Genomic DNA, 17,015 nt, shown 5'->3' on the forward strand with positions numbered 1-17,015 from the left:
AAAAAAAAGAGAAGAAAAACTCATCAAAGACAGATCCATTAGAAATATCAAAAGCGGCATCTTTGAGTTTGAGCTACACCAGAAAAAAAAAAAAAGAAAAAGCCAATAAACAACATCAACTTGTTTGTGTGGCTGTTTTTTCAGTTAATAAGAAAATATGCATTTTTTCAAAAAACCCAAGATCCTCTAATAGAGTATTACTGTACTACTAGCCAGTTCACAGTTTTACTCAGTTATTTAGTTTTAGCAGTTTGACAAAAGAGAGTAACATTTGTATTTTTTTTTCTTTAATTTCAGATAATTTCCAGTTTTCCAATATCTTGGCTTCGCCATTCAATTCGTTATTGGAATGAATTCATTAAAAAGAAATAAAAAACTATGGAGCATCTAAGCGCTTCATTGATAAAAACTTCACTACTGTACCATTCAACTTAGATATGGAAAACAAAAACGAATCTTATCATAAAACAAGATAACCCAAAGCATTTCCTTTTACAAAGATTTTGATAACTTGAACCTTCTAATAAACGACCCCATATATCACTAACAATTGTTGACTCTTGTAAGAAATTTAGTGAGTAATTTTTTTCTGGTACTGGTTTTATTTTTTGGTCATCCTCCAAACTTAGCAACCTTTCTTTGCTCAATTTGCCCGGTTAATGGACATTGCATCTCTGTCCAGCTGACTGGAACCATAGTTGCACCTACAAGGAAAAAAACACAAGTGGAAAGACCATAAATATTTATAAGAGGAAAGTGAATTTTAATACAAATATCATAATATGTAAGAATTTTAATCCATGCTTTTGTCTGAATTTTTTTATTAAAATGAATATGCTTACATGCTGCACTCTCTGCAGATACAACGCCCAACTCATTTTTTGCAGTGGACAGATGATATGCCCTTGCATCACCAAGAGATAGCTTATTGAAAGCATTAAGGGAAACCCATTTGGTTACCAAAGAAATTTCATCACTGAAATTTTATATAACAGAGAACAAAAGTAGAGGATTAGGTATCCTAGAAAAAAGCAATCTTATGAGTCCCTAAATTTCCATCAAAGTTAATTCTATTTTAGTGTCTCATTGGTTAGACTTTTCCACAGTGACGCATATTTCGAACATAATAATCATCAATTTCTAACGGAAAATATATTTGTTTTTTTTCAAGGCATAACCAGAATATTATGATCTTTTCCAACTAGTATTGATATTATCATATATTTACTTCAAAACATAAAGGATACCACAATAGCTCTCACAATGTCGCCAACACGAAATGATGTGTGCATATCGACTTTATCAATCTCTGTTGCTCTAACATCTTGTTGCCTGTTAAGAAACTAATTCAGTTTAGAACAGCACACTGAATCTAATGTTAGGCATGTCAATCTCTAAATGAAGCAACGAATAGAACTGTTGAGGCGGCATTTAGATCCGAAGCTAAAAGAGAATATAAAGTTATTCAAACCTACAGTAATTATCTACATTCAAAAAGCTAAGCATGTACAAGACACTACAAAAAAAATCTTAAAACTGTCAATTACCTAATTATACCGGAAAATTTCTCTGGCACAGACTTTGTGCCTACACACATAATGTCAAGCGAAGCCATTCTGGCCATCACTCTAGTAACCTATCAAAATACAAGACAAGAGAATACTATAAACAAAATTAAAGGCATTCAAACACTTTGGGGTAACTCTTAGAATATTTTGTAGGAAAACCAAGTAACTACCAGTTATAAAAGTAGAAAAGCTAATCCTTTTTGACAGAGATCATAATAACCATGAGTGCATTGCCAAGTAAAATGAGCCACTTACTCGACCAATTACAATAGACCCAGGCTCTGGAACAACCCCATGTGCCTTGTGACCAGTTACTTCAATAGTAGGTCTCTGTAGATATAATAAATGATGAACAAAATTAACATCAGTCCCACACATTCTAGCACCAACATAAAAAAGAATTCATAGGTTCAAAGTTGATTAATGAAAGCTGAAATGAAAAGCTCAAACAAAGCATACGAAAGAAGAAGAAGAAGAAAAAAGTACTACTTTTCATCTTTAGAAGTATTGAATTAACGACCAAAAACACTTCAACTAACTAACTCATCGTTACATGAAAGGGTGATAGTAAATTGTATAGTTAGTATAAATATGTAAAGCCACTTGACAAATAGATAAGGAATCAATGAAAATGAATTACAATTAAGAGTATTCCTATCGGAAGATTGGCACTGTCTGTACATTTTAGAGATTTGTCCAGTCTTGAGGAGAACCCGTTAAAGCACCAATAATAAAATCTCTAAAGTGTAAATCTCTCAATAGGAATACTCCTAATTGTAATTCATTTTCATTGATTCCTTATCTATTTGTGAAATGGCTTTACATACTTATACTAACTATAAAATTTACTATTGACCCCTTATACCCTTTCATGTAACACTCATTCAATCAAGTTAACACTTTCAAGTCAAGTATCTCTAAAATAAAGATTTCAGATAGTATATTGTTCACAATGAAAAGCCAAACCTGTTACACTACATATATTCATAGGCTAAAACTAAAACCCTAGAAAACCATAAAAGGTTGAATGAATGGGAATGAGTGGACCTGGTCGGGTGCATCAAGAGGAGGATACTGAATGCGGCGAAGTCCAGTGAGGGAAGCATAGATGATGTGATTGTGAGGAGACACATAAGCACCTTTCCCTGCTTTGAAATCCGAAGCTTTACCCAGAACTTCACCTGGCGTGACCATGTTTGCGTCGTCTTCTTCCATTCCCTTTCTTTCTATACCAAATTACTGAAAAACCAGCAAACGGTGGCACTGAGCTTTCTCACCGGAACCAGCGGCGGGACGAAGAACCTTTTCTTCTCGTTTCGGTTCTTTCCTGCTAACCCTTTAATTTTTTTAAGGGGAATTTTTATTTATATACACAAATATCATAATAATTTCAAGAATAGCGATGCTCAAACTAATTTTTATATAACGAAAGTTTTATATCCATACAGTAAATGTAAATCGGCTTATCTGTCTCAAACTTTGGAAAGAGTCTCTCACTGTGAGGTTGTTCATTCACTCTGAAATAAGTTATGGAATAGCAAAATTTTGGAACTGTACAAAATTCTTTGGTGGTGCATTCTCTCTAATGCGCTCCCTGTTAGATCAATGATTGGAAAAAGATTCCACATAGAGGACACTAGCTGTTCTTTATGTGGGATAGAGGAGGAATCCATGGAACATCTTTTCCTGTCTTGTGATGTGGCAGTACATTTTTGGCGCGCTTCAACGTGGGGCATTTAACCTATCTGTAACAATGGGATTTGGGTATGGGATTGGATCAAATTTATATGGAATCTCACTAATAGGCGTATCCGAGTAGAATAAGTCTTTCTGTATGCTTCAATTGTTGTTAAAACCATCTGGAGGATGCGTAATGATTTGATACATAATAACACACCTGTGGATGTTCTGAAATGTATTGACCAGATTTGTACTTCTTATGCAGAGTTACATGATGCTTTATTGCCTTGCCCAAATCCAACCTTGAGGGTGTCCTAGAGGCCTCCCCCTCAGGATTGGATAAAATTGAATTGTGATGTTAGGGTGGGTCTTGAGAGCATGTGCACAGCGGTGGTTGAAAGGAATCACTTGGGTTAAGTGATTTGAATTCATACGACTCAGTTAGACTTTTCGGATGTGTTATGTGAAGAAGCAGCGACTTGTTGTTTAGCCCGTTTCAGTGGCTCTAGAATTAGGTGTTAAGTTTGTTTTGGTGGAGAATGACTCGAGGATAGTTATCAATGCTCTCAATGGGATAGAATCACATTGGGCGCTTGAGAACTATGTCTCTTTTTGTATTAAGTCTGCTCCCTCTTTTATTTGCTGTAATTTTATGTATGCTCACAGAACTTGTAATTTTGTTGCCCATAATGTAGTTAATTAGGCTTTTACTCACAAGTTGTGCGGATATATTCCGGCCTCGTCAGTTCCAGAGGATCTCTTATGTAATGACCGCAAGGTCTAATATTTTTAGTCGAATATATAAACACGCTTATTTAAAAATAAAAAAAAATTAGTAAATGCATTATACTGAAAATGATAAAATGTCAACTTATATATACAAGCTCGACATCTCTCTCGCAAATACATTATCACCTTTTTTTAATATCTCAAATCATATGTGTTATATGTGTCTTTATTTTTTTTCTCAAAAAATTTATACATCTCTCACTATTTTGTTTTTCAAAAAAGAAAAAAAAAATCAGCCATACGATTAATTATTTTTAGACTTAAAAGCATCATTTTAGTTTCTTTAGTATTTGTATTAACTAAAACACTTTCAAAAAAGATAAAAAAAACCTCAAGATTAACAAAATTGTAAACTTAAACACCTCACAACGAAAATCATAAGCTTAAACAAAATTTACTATAGCAACCAATTTCATAAATTATTATAAAGCATTTAGTTATTTTATAATTAAAAATTATTCAATAAGTATATATTATAAAGTAACTTCGTAATTAATTACTAAGAAAAATACTTATAAAGAAACTAAATGATATCTTAAGTCATAAGTATAGTCTAATACTTTCACACATCTTTTACAAATGTGTGTATAATAAAAAATTGCTAATAACAAATAAAAAAAAAAAAATATGAAAACATGGAAAAAAAATCGAATAAAAATTTTACACTCTTATTTTTTTTTTGACATAACACTAGACATAATTAATGTCTATCTTGATTCCTTGAAATGGTCTAACATGTTCTACTTAGAAACATTTTCTCTGTTTTTGTTTTTCCAATATGATGCATGCATATATATATATATATATATATATATAAATATATATATACTAAATTATAAAGAGGATGTACCCAATATTATTCTAGCTCAAAACTCAATAGTACAAAAAAATCTTAAAACTGTCAATTACCTAATTATACCGGAAAATTTATCTGGCACAGACTTTGTGCCTACACACATAATGTCAAGCGAAGCCATTCTGGCCATCACTCTAATAACCTATCAAAATACAAGACAAGAGAAGACTATAAACAAAATTAAGGGCATTCAAATACTTTGGTGTAATTCTTAGAATATTTTGTAAGAAAACCAAGTAACTACCAGTTATTAAAGTAGAAGGGCTAATCCCTTTTGACAGAGATCATAATAAACATGTGTGCATCGCTCAGTAAAATGAGTCACTTAGAGCATCTCCAATGGTAGCATTCTTTGAAGATGTTCTATATCTTCACATCATTCAAAATATAATATTTTATTTTATTTTTCTTCCACATCATTTTTGTCACCTTTACTTTAAAAAATAATCCAATGGTATAATACCTTTTAAAAATACTATAATTATGATATTACATATTATTATATATATAAGTTTTTTTCTTTATTAAACTATTATATATATATATATTGCACTTTTAATTTTTTATTGTATAAAAAAGACAAAGCATCAATGCTATTGTGTGGCATCAATGCAAATTTCAAGAATGGCATTCTTTTATCTCCAATGGTATAGCATTTCTATATTTTGTCACATAAGCTTTCCACATCATCAAGCATTCTCCAAAATATTACCATTAGAGATGCTCTTACTCGACCAATTACAATAGATCCAGGCTCCGGAACAACCCCATGTGCCTTGTGACCAGTTACTTCAATAGTAGGTCTCTGTAGATATAATAAATGATGAACAAAATTAACATCAGTCCCACACATTCTAGCACCAACATAAAAAAGAATTCATAGGTTCAAAGTTGATTAATGAAAGCTGAAATGAAAAGCTCAAACAAAGCATACTAAAGAAGAAGAAGAAGAAGAAAAAAGTACTACTTTTCATCTTTAGAAGTATTGAATTAACGACCAAAAACACTTCAACTAACTAACTCATCGTTACATGAAAGGGTGATAGTAAATTGTATAGTTAGTATAAATATGTAAAGCCACTTCACAAATAGATAAGGAATCAATGAAAATGAATTACAATTAAGAGTATTCCTATCGGAAGATTGGCACTGTCTGTACATTTTAGAGATTTGTCCAGTCTTGAGGAGAACCCGTTAATGCACCAATATTAAAATCTCTAAAGTGTAAATCTCTCAATAGGAATACTCCTAATTGTAATTCATTTTCATTGATTCCTTATCTATTTGTGAAATGGCTTTACATACTTATACTAACTATAAAATTTACTATTGACCCCTTATCCCCTTTCATGTAACACTCATTCAATAGATAAGCAATGGGCAGCTTCATTTGCCCCTCTTTGGATATAGCTAATAAAAGCTTTAGGGAAATAAGATAGCAAGCTATTAATTTCTGTAACGAAAGTATTGAGATGCAGATTGTAAGTATCATTATTATAAATATAATCCACTAAAATCTTGCAATCCGAAACAATACTATCCAAATAAAAGGAATGAGCATGACACCAAGAAAGAGCAAAGTGTAAGGCTTGTGCTTCCATTAACAAAGGTGTGTTAATTCCACGCCATGACATTGCCAACTTTAAAAGAACCTCCCCTTTGTTTGTTTGAATGGACATACCAAAACCTATTTTGTTGAGTTGTGTATCTTGAGCGACATCCACTGAAAGCTGTAGGTTGTAAGTAGGAGCAGATGGTGCACTTCCATTGGACATCAACGAAACATCTTAAAGCTGTCTAATAGTGGAAACCTTTTTGTTGCAGCTTTGGTATTGGTCGATGCAGTCTGTTACCTCACGCAGAACTTGAGCAGGAGAAGAAGAGAAACCAGCATGTAGCCAACTGTTCCTGCAGTTCCAAATCTTCCACAACAGGCATACAAAGAAGTGATAATTTCCAGCAGTAAACAAAGTGGCAGCAAGGTGTAATGAATCCAAAAAAGTTAGTGAAATATTTTTAGTAATAAAATCATGAATACTAGTTAATTCCCATACCTCCTGGACAGCGAGGCATCTGGAAAGAGCGTGCTCTAGGGTCTCATCATGATAGTGACATCGGCAGCAATGTGGAGAATGGAGGTTTTCCATTTAAAAAGGTTGTGATTGGTAAGAAGGATATCATGACAAGCACGCCAAAGAAAGTGTTTTAGTTTGGGAGGAAAAGGAAGTGTCCACAACTGTTTCCACCATGTTTGAGAGGGTTTGTTATCCGAAGGTGTTGGGTCATTTTGGTGGATCTGACTATGGGCATCCGAAGGTGTTGGGTCATTTTGGTGGATCTGACTATGGGCTTGGTGGTAACCTGAGTTGACAGTGTATGTGCCATGAGGGGTAAGGGACCAATAATATGCATCAGGTGTAGAGATGTTGGTAAGAGGGATGGTCAGGATAGCTTGAGAAACATCTTCAGGGAAGGTGGCTTGGAGAAGGGCAAGGTTCCATTCCTTGGTAGGTGTTAAAAGATCTGACACTATCATATTGGCATCTGAGTGGTGTCTAAGGTAATGAAGTTTACCATATCCTGGAATCCAAGCATCGTTGAAGATGGAGATTGTGGTACCATCACCAATTGATCTTCGAAGACCTGACTGGAGAAGTTCTTTGCCCCAAGTGATACTACACCAAACAAGAGAAGGCCTATGGCCCTTTCCAGAATTAAGGAAACTAGAGTGAGGAAAGTAACGGGATTTGAGGAGGGTGGCAACAAGAGAGTGAGGATACTGAAGAAGCCGCCAAGCTTGTTTTCCCAACATCGCCTGATTGAAAGCTTTCATTGATCGAAATCCAAGACCTCCATGGAATTTTGAGAAACAAAGGGAAGACCATGCTTTCTAATGAATTTTCCGGTTGTGCTCCGTTCCTCCCCACCAAAACCGAGCCATCATGGATTCAAGCTTAGAATGAAAGGAGGCAGGGAGCCTAAAGCAAGCCATAGCATATGAAGGGATGGCTTGGACAACAGATTTTAAAAGGACTTCTTTACCCCCTTTTGAAAAAAGTTTGGAATTCCATTTATTTAGATGAGACCAAACACGATCGTTAATGTAATTGAAGGCATCCTTTTTAGTTCTTCCAAAAGTTTGAGGAAGGCTCAAATATTTGTCCATGATATCTCTAACAGGTATGCCAAGTATAGTAGCAACGGTGTTTTGGATCTCAACAATGGTATTCGGCGAAAAGAACAAAGCTGACTTGGTAAAATTTACCAACTGTCCAGAGGCGAGGCTATAATCATGAAGAATTTGCTTGATGACAGTTGCAGCTTCAGGAGAAGCAGAGCTAAAGAGAAGGCTATCATCAACAAAGAAGAGATGAGAAATAGTTGGGGCTCTCCTGGAAATTTTAATTCCAAGTGATTGTCTACGGGGTTGGCGTTGTTGAGTTTTGAGGTGAATGAGAGAGGAAAGACCTTCAGAACATAAAAGAAATAAGTATAGGGAAAGCGCATCCCCTTGACGAATTCCCCGAGAAGGCTTAAGGTGCCCAAGAACCTGCTGGTTAATGGAGAAGGAAAAAGTTGCAGTAGAGACACAGGCCATGACAAGGTTAATGAAGCGCTGAGGAAAAGAAAATTTCTCCATTACTCTACAGACAAAAACCCATTCGACGCGATCAAAGGCCTTAGCCATATCAAGCTTCAGGGCCATCCATCCCAGTCGTCCCGATTTACGGTGAGAAAGGGAATGCATGACCTCTTGACCAATGATAATGTTATCAGAGATTAAATGGTTTGGAAGGAAAGCACTTTGGGAGGGGGAGATTATGCGACTAAGAATTGGTTTGAGACGGTTGACCAGAATCCTAGATATGATTTTGTAGAACGTGGACCAGAGGCTAATAGGACGATAGTCCGTTATCTTCTCAGGATTTGGCCTTTTAGGGATAAGAACAATGAGCGTCTTCTTGATAGCCGCTAAGTCCGCATCTCCATTCAGAAAGCTTTGGGGAGCAGTAATGATATCTTTACCCAACAAATGCCAATTCTTTTGAAAGAAACAATCGCTGAAACCATCTAGACCTGGCGCTTTATCATGAGCAAGTTGGAATGTAGCTTTCTTGATTTCATTAGCAGAAAATGTGGCCTGGAGAAGCTCAATTTCTTCCTCGGTAAGACATTCTGTAATACCTGAGAGTACAAAATCAATGATATCATCTCCAGGTGATTGACATTGAAACATGTGGGCAAAATAATGCTCAATGGTGGTCAAAATAGAAGTTGTATCATTTGCCGTGGAACCATTTGAGCATTGAAGAGAAAGAATTTTGTTGGTTTGACACCTCATGGAAGCTACATGATGGAGGTATCGAGTATTTTTATCACCTAGCTGAAGCCATGTGACATGGGACCGTTGTTGCCAGTATTCTTCCTCCTTCTGTAACAAATTGTTTAATTCCTTTTCAAGATTCCTTCCCTAATCTAATTGATCATTAGTGGGCCGAGGGAGAGAATGAACAAATTTGAGTTGAGATTGAACTTCACAAATTTGAGTAGTAAGAGGAGGTCCCAAAGATTGCTTCCGTTGCTTAAGGCGGGACGAGCAATTATACAATTTTTCATTGAATCCAGTCAACGGATTAGAATGATGAGTATGGTTGTTCAGCGTCCAAGCGTCACGAAGGCAATCCTCAAAACCAGGCTCAGACATCCAAAGCCTATCAAAGATGAATCTCGGGACATGCTTGGATTGATCCGCAGGGTGATGCAAGGTGAGAATTAATGGCCGATGATCAGAGCCAAAAAAGTCTCCATGATAAAGACGAGGATTAGGAAAGTTGGCATCCCAATCAGTATTGGAGAGGCACCAGTCAAGTCTCTCTTGGGTGTGAGACGACTGTTTTTGTCGGTTAGTCCAAGTAAAAGGACTACCCAAAGGATAAAGAGGCTGAAGCTCATGAGTATCAACAAAGGATTGAAAGTGAGTAGACGGACTACGAGACATGTGTTGGAAATTATTTTACCAGGATCTTAGATCTACTCACAAGTATGTTTATTAACACCCTAAATATGAACTTTCTAAAACGATGAAATAAACACATATAAAGTTTAGGAAACCTTACATTGGTTGCAGCGGAATAATATGACTCCTTCCGTTCAGATATCTAGCCCTTGATTCCTTTCTGTAGCAGAGCATTATCAATACCTGAACCTGGATCTCTTTCTCTGAATCTTTGATGCTGAAACTCCTTTGCTGATGATCTTTCTTCACGATCTTCCTCACTATGATTGAGGTATCACTTGATGTGTGTGGGCACTACTCTAATCACTAAGGATTTCGAAATTCAAAGGAAGAAGAGAGAGAGTGGTCAGCTAAAGATAGGGAGAGAGAAGGCTCAGTTTTTTCTGATTCAGAAAGTCTGAAGAAAAGTGTAATTTTCCTGAAGCCTTCACTATCTATTTATAGCATTCCACTAGGGTTAGATTTGAATTATATGGCATTAAAATAATGAAAAAATCAACTTAAAATAGCTACAAAGGTGGCCGGCCATACACTTAGTGGATTGGGCCTTGTTTTTGCAATTTTGCAATTTTAACACCTTTTGTATCTGATTTTCTCAAAAATGCCAATTTCCTAATTCAACTATTTAAATGCCAATTCTAACTATTTAATAACTATAAATAATTATTAAATAATATTGTCATTTATCATATTTATTAATTGAACCATACAAAGTATCATAATTAACAAATATGCCCCTATAAACTCTTTCTTTACAATTTCGCCCTTACTTAGTGAAAATTTCACAAATAGACATAGTCTAATTTGAGAATTATAATTGATTAATCAAAACCAATTACATGAGTCTTACAAGCAATATTATCTCAACTAGTGGGGGGACCATGGGTCTATATAACCGAGCTTCCAATAAGTAGATCAAGAATTTAGCACTAAAATTCACTAACTTATTAATTCTTCGTTGAATCCACGCATAGAACTTAGAATTGCACTCTCAGTATATAGAATGCTCTATATGTTCCACCATATAGACACATCATTAGTTATCCATTGTTATAATCCTAATGTGATCAATGATCCTCTATATGAATGATCTACACTGTAAAAGGATTAAATTACCGTTACACCCTACAATGTATTTATTCCTTAAAACACTTGACCCCGTATAAATGATATTTCAGCTTATGTGAAATGAGTACTCCACCATTTATGTTCGTTTGGTCAAGCTCGAAGGAGATCATCCTTTGCTTACTATTCGCCAGATAGAAGCTATAGATTCCATGTTCATGATAGCGCTCCCACTCAATTGCACTACCGTGTTCCCAAAATGTACGTATCACCCTGACCTAAAAGTAGGCTTAACTAACAAATCAAAGAACACGAATAACCTTTCAAGATTGAGCCTAATCATATCAGGATTAAGATTATTTGATCTAGGATCAACTAGGTGATATTGACTTGAGTAGATATTACAGTAAGTTTAATAAATCTAAGCCAAAGTTCAATATCGGTCCCTTCCGATGCATACTCCATGCATCCAACCTGAGCTTTACTTTAACCAATGTTCTGGAAAGAACATAGCATTTCTCCAAATGCAAGTAAACTCTGTTGTAGATTGTCATATCAGTAAAAGCCTATGTCTGATAAATCTAGGAAACTTTATTCACATAGTCATGTTTACTTTCCAATGTGTTGACAGCACAGTAAACAGGATCAAGTATGTGAAAATGGTTTCAGATGAATTTATACATTATGTACATATAATCATGAAATAAATCATGTGAACCATGCAACATTAAATGTTATTTCTGACCTATATTAATAAGTAAATCTGATTATATTGAAATGAGTTTTATTTAGGGCATAAATCATTGACCTACCATCAACTTGTTGGGTTTTATGCCCTAAATAAAACTCATTTCAATATAATCAGATTTACTTATTAATAAAGACAAGAAATAAAATTTTATGTTGCATGGTTCACATGATTTATTTCATGATTATATGTATATAATGTATGAATTCTTTTTTTAAGTCCAGAACATATGAGTTGGTTAAAGATTATAGTGTTGTCAGCACAGTGGAATATAATCTTAATTATATGTTCAAAAGTTTATTCCCTGATTTGTCAGAACACTGGATTTAGACTGACATGGTATAATCAGCGATAGGTATTCTTACACCTTGGAAAAGTGTTATGTCCTTTCCAGGACATTGGCAAAGTTTACCAGTATCGGATGTATGGAGTATACATCGCAAGGGACCGATATTGAACTTTGATTTGATATATTAAAATTTACCGTAATATCTATTCAATTCAACATCACCTGTTGATCCTAGATCAAATGATCTTAATCCTGATATGGTTAGGTTCAATCTCAAGAGTGTTACTCGTGTTCTTTGATTTGTTAGTTAAGCCTACTTTTGGGTCAGGGTGATATGTACATTTTGGGAACACGATAATGCAATTGAGTGGGAGCACTAACATAAATATGGAATCTATAGCTTCTATTTGGCAAATAGAAAGTAAAGGATGATTTCCTTCGAGCTTAACCAAACGAAAATAAATGGTGGAGATCTCATTTCACTTACCTGAAATATCATTTATACAGGGTTAAGTGTTTTAAGGATAAAATACATTGTAGGGTGTTACGGTAATTTAATCCCTTTACAGTGTAAATCATCTATATAGAGGATCATTGATCACATTAGGGTTATAACAATGGATAACTAATGACGTGTCTATATCGTGGAACATATAGAGCGTTCTATATGACTGAGAGTGCAATTCCAAGTTCTAAGTGTGGATTCAATGAGGAATTAATAAGTTAGGGAATTTACTTGGTAAATTCGGTTAAACTTATTGGAAGCTCGGTTATATAGACCCATGGTCCCCATACTAGTTGAGACCATACTGCTTGTAAGACTCAGTTAATTGATTTTAATTAATCAATTATAATTCTAAAAGTTAGACTATGTCTACTTTATGAATTCTCACTTAGTAAGGATGAAATCGTAAATAAAATGGTTTCTAGGTTTAATTATTAATTAAGAGACTCTGTATGTCTAATTAATAATTATTTTAAATGACAATATTATTTATTAATCTATTTTAGTTATTAAATAATTAGTTTTGGCATTTAAATGATTAGAGTTGAAAAAATGACATTTTTGGAGAAATAGAAATAAAATTGAGGAAACTGCAAAATCCAAGTGAGGCCCATTTTACCCTATGGCCGGCCACCTCTTTGTGTGTTTCCCAATTATTATTTTCAATTTTAATTGCCATGTAATTGCTAATCAAAGCCTAGCAATAATAGGAAAGTGGTGGATCACACTAAATAAGGCAGTTAATCAATTACACAGTAAAAGAGGAAAGTGCTTATTTGGAAAGTTTTGCTCTTCCTTTTCCCTATATATAGCAGCCCTTGTTCTCTTTTCTTCATGCTTCAAACCCACGAAATTAAGAGAGAAAAAGAGAGAAAATTTCGAAATCCTTGTGAGATGAGTAGTGCCCACACACATCAAGTGGTACCTCAATCATAGTATGTAAGACTATGGAAATTCTGCATCAAAGAAGGAGAAAAGAAGATCCAGGTTCAGATCTTGGTGATGCTCTGCTACAGAAAGGAATCAAGGGCTAGAGATCTGAACGGAAGGAGTCATATTATTCCGCTGCACCCACTGTAAGGTTCTCTAACTTTATATGTGTTTATTTTCATTGTTTTAGAATTCATATTAGGTTGTTAATCCAACATACATGATAGTAAATAGATCCTGGTAAAATAAATTCCAACACAACTTACAATATATTGCTAGGTCGCCCATCATTGATCGGACTAGGGGCAATTAGTTTGATCAAGCACTTATCCCTGAAGTTTCAGACACCGGTGGGTATAGGAGTAGTTCGAGGTGATCAGATGATGGCTCGCGATTGCTATTGCATAGAGCTGCAACACTAGAAAGCCAGTCACTAGTTAATGGTAGTCTTGGCAGAAGAAAGTGAGAAGAAGAATGAAGATCTTGATCCTCGAATTCAAGATGAAAGAAACTTATTGAAACCAATTGATTAATTGAAAGAAGTTATTTTAGAACCAAGAAATCCCACAAAGTGTGTCTACATTGGGAAGAATGTGGACGAACAATGAAAATAGCAGCTAATAACTTTCTTGAGGGCGAACCAGGATCAGTTCGCCTGGAGTCATGGGGATATGATAGGGATTGACCCTAATATTATCTGCCATCATTTAAATGTCGATCCAAACTACCCAGCAAAGAGACAGAAGAGGAGACCCTTGGATTCCGAGAGACAAGGGGCACTCAAACATGAAGTGGATAAGTTGTTGGCCAATGAATTTATACGCGAGGAGTTTTATCCTTCGTGGATAGCCAATCCTGTTCTTGTCCCAAAATCCAACAGAACTTGGAGAACTTGTATTGACTTCTCTGATTTGAATAAGACGTGCCCAAAGGATTGTTTTCCACTACCCAAGATTGACTAGTTGGTGGATGTAACTGCTGGGCACGAGCTTATGTCATTCATGGATGCATATTCCGGATATAACCAGATAAAAATGCATGTCCCAGATCAAGAACATACGAGCTTCGTAACCAACATGGGACTTTACTGCCACAAGGTCATGCCATTTGGGTTGAAGAATGCTAGGGCAACATATCAATGATTGGTGAATGAGATGTTCCCAAATCAGATCAGAAGAAACATGGAGGTTTACGTCGCATAATATGTTAGTAAAATCAGTAAAAAGTGGAAGTCATACCACGGACCTCGCGGAGTGCTTCAAAGTATTAAGGAAGTACAATATGAAGCTTAACCCGAAAAGTGTTCCTTTGGAGTTTCCTCAAGAAAGTTTTTGGGATTCATAGTCAACGCGAGGGGCATTGAAGCAAATCTTGAGAAAATTAAGGCTTTGATCGATATGCCATCACCAACCAAGCCTAAGGAAGTCCAAGCCTTAACAGGAAGAATGGTCGCACTTAATAGATTCATTTCAAAGTCAACTTATAAGTGTCTACCATTTTTCAATATATTGTGAGGCAACAAGAAACTTGAGTGGACAGAAGAATGCCAGGAGGCCTTTTAGAGCATTAAAAGGCATTTGGAAACACCTTTAGTTTTGGCGAAACCAGTGACTGGAAAGACATTACTCCTCTATCTAGCTGTCTCGTAAGACGCAATCAGTGCAGCAATAGTGCGAGAAGAGGGAAAGCACCAGCAACAAGTTTGCTATGTCAGTAAAAGGTTGTTGGGGAAAAATCGAGGTACCCCCCTCTTGAAAAACTTGCCTTATGCCTAATCCATGCATCTTGCAAGTTACGAACTTACTTCTAGGCACACCCAATCAAAGTGTTAACTAATCAACCCTTGAGACAAGTTTTATCAAAACCAGAGGCTTCTGGAAGATTGATAAAATGGTCATTTGAATTGGGGCAATTCGACATAACCTATCGCCCTCAAACATCCATCAAGGGTCAGGCTTTGGAAGATTATTTAATAGAAGGAATAACTCCAGAAGAAAATCCACTTGTTCAGCGAGACGCGGATCCTTTAGAAATTATTCATGGATAGTGCATCCAACGAGCATGGTTCGGGTGTAGGTGTGATATTAATTTTCCCAGAAGGATTTAAGTTTAACTATGCTTTGAGATTTCAATTTGACACATCGAACAACGAGGCTGAGTATGAAGCCTTGATCGCTGGTTTTAAGATAGCAGAAGCGTTGAAGGTTAAGAATCTCGTGAGTCATAGTGATTCACAGCTGATTGTAAATTAGGTTCTCGGGAAATACCAGGCTAAGGGCCTAAAAATGGCTAAGTATTTAGATATGGTTCAGAAGAACTTGGAAAAGTTTGATTACTGTAAAATCAAGAAAATCCCAAGAGAACAAAACTCTAACGCTGATGCCTTAGCAAAACTGGCCTCGCAGAACGACTTGGATGAATTAAACTTGGTTTTGGTGGAGATGCTAAACGAGTCAAGTATATGTGAAAAAGAAGACATCGAGATGATATATAGCTCAACTACATGGATGACTCCTATAATCAACTGCCTACTAGACGGGCAACTTCCAACTGAGAAAAACGAGGCGCAAAAACTCTTATATTCAGTGCCTCGCTACACAATAGTTGAAGGCAAACTATACAGAAGAGGTTATTCAATGCCTCTACTTCGGTGTGTTCTTCCTACAGAAGCAAACGAGATCATCAAAGAAATTCATGAAGGCTTTTGTGGGGATAATGCAGGTTGGCAGAGTCTATCAAAAAAGATTATTAGACAGGGATATTACTGGCGAACAATCAACAAGGACACCCATGAGTTTGTCAAGAAATATGATAAGTGTCAGAGATTTTCACATATACCTTGCGTACCACTAATTGAGCAGAGGATGATGACCTCGCCTTACTCATTTGCTATATGAGGCATTGATCTGATTGGGGCACTTCCCAAAGGGCGAGGGGGAGCCAAGTACGCAGTAGTAGCAGTTGATTTTTCACTAAATGGACCGAGGCTGAACCTCTTGTCTCCATAACTTGGAAGAAAGTTCTTGACTTTGTTGTCAAAAACATTATCTGCAGGTTTTGAATTCCCATGAAGATAGAATCTGATAACAGAACTCAGTTCGATGGTGACTTGTTCACTGAGTTTTGCAAGAGGAACACAATAATTAAGAACTTCTCATCAGTATCCAGGCCTCAGGCGAATGGACAAGTGGAAGCTGTTAACAAAACCTTGAAGGATACTATCAAGAAAAAGTTAGATGCTGCCAAAGGTAGATGGGTGGACGAGTTACCTTAAGTACTTTGGGCTCATAGAACTATTGAAAAGACGGCAACAGGACATATTCCATTCTCGTTAGCATTTGGTTCGGAAGTAATCTTGCCTGTGGAAGTAAACATCTCGACTCATAGACAAGAGTTTTATAATCAAGAAGAGAACCAAGAACTCTTAAAATTGTCCTTGGACCTACTTAATTAAAAACGTACTGAGTCGCTAATTACTAATGAAGCGTATCAACACCGAGTTACAAGATACTTCAACAAAAAGGTCAAAAAGAGGCTATTCAATGTTGGAGACTTGGTGCTAAGGCAA

General features: G+C 35.9%; 1 protein-coding gene across 1 annotated transcript; it reads right to left on the reverse strand.

Moving 5' to 3' along the window:
• Positions 1–369: 369 nt before the first annotated feature.
• Positions 370–3,117, reverse strand: LOC115719304 (uncharacterized). The gene is made up of 6 exons (XM_030648286.2): positions 2,616–3,117; positions 1,824–1,898; positions 1,548–1,636; positions 1,248–1,332; positions 843–924; positions 370–704 (listed from the first exon to the last, which is right to left on the reverse strand). Exons 1-6 carry the CDS (start codon positions 2,781–2,783, stop codon positions 613–615), a joined length of 591 nt encoding a protein of 196 aa, XP_030504146.1. The 5' UTR covers positions 2,784–3,117; the 3' UTR covers positions 370–612.
• Positions 3,118–17,015: the final 13,898 nt, after the last annotated feature.

The sequence above is a fragment of the Cannabis sativa genome, chromosome 2 (assembly GCF_029168945.1).
Source record: "Cannabis sativa cultivar Pink pepper isolate KNU-18-1 chromosome 2, ASM2916894v1, whole genome shotgun sequence".
Taxonomy (NCBI): domain Eukaryota; kingdom Viridiplantae; phylum Streptophyta; class Magnoliopsida; order Rosales; family Cannabaceae; genus Cannabis; species Cannabis sativa.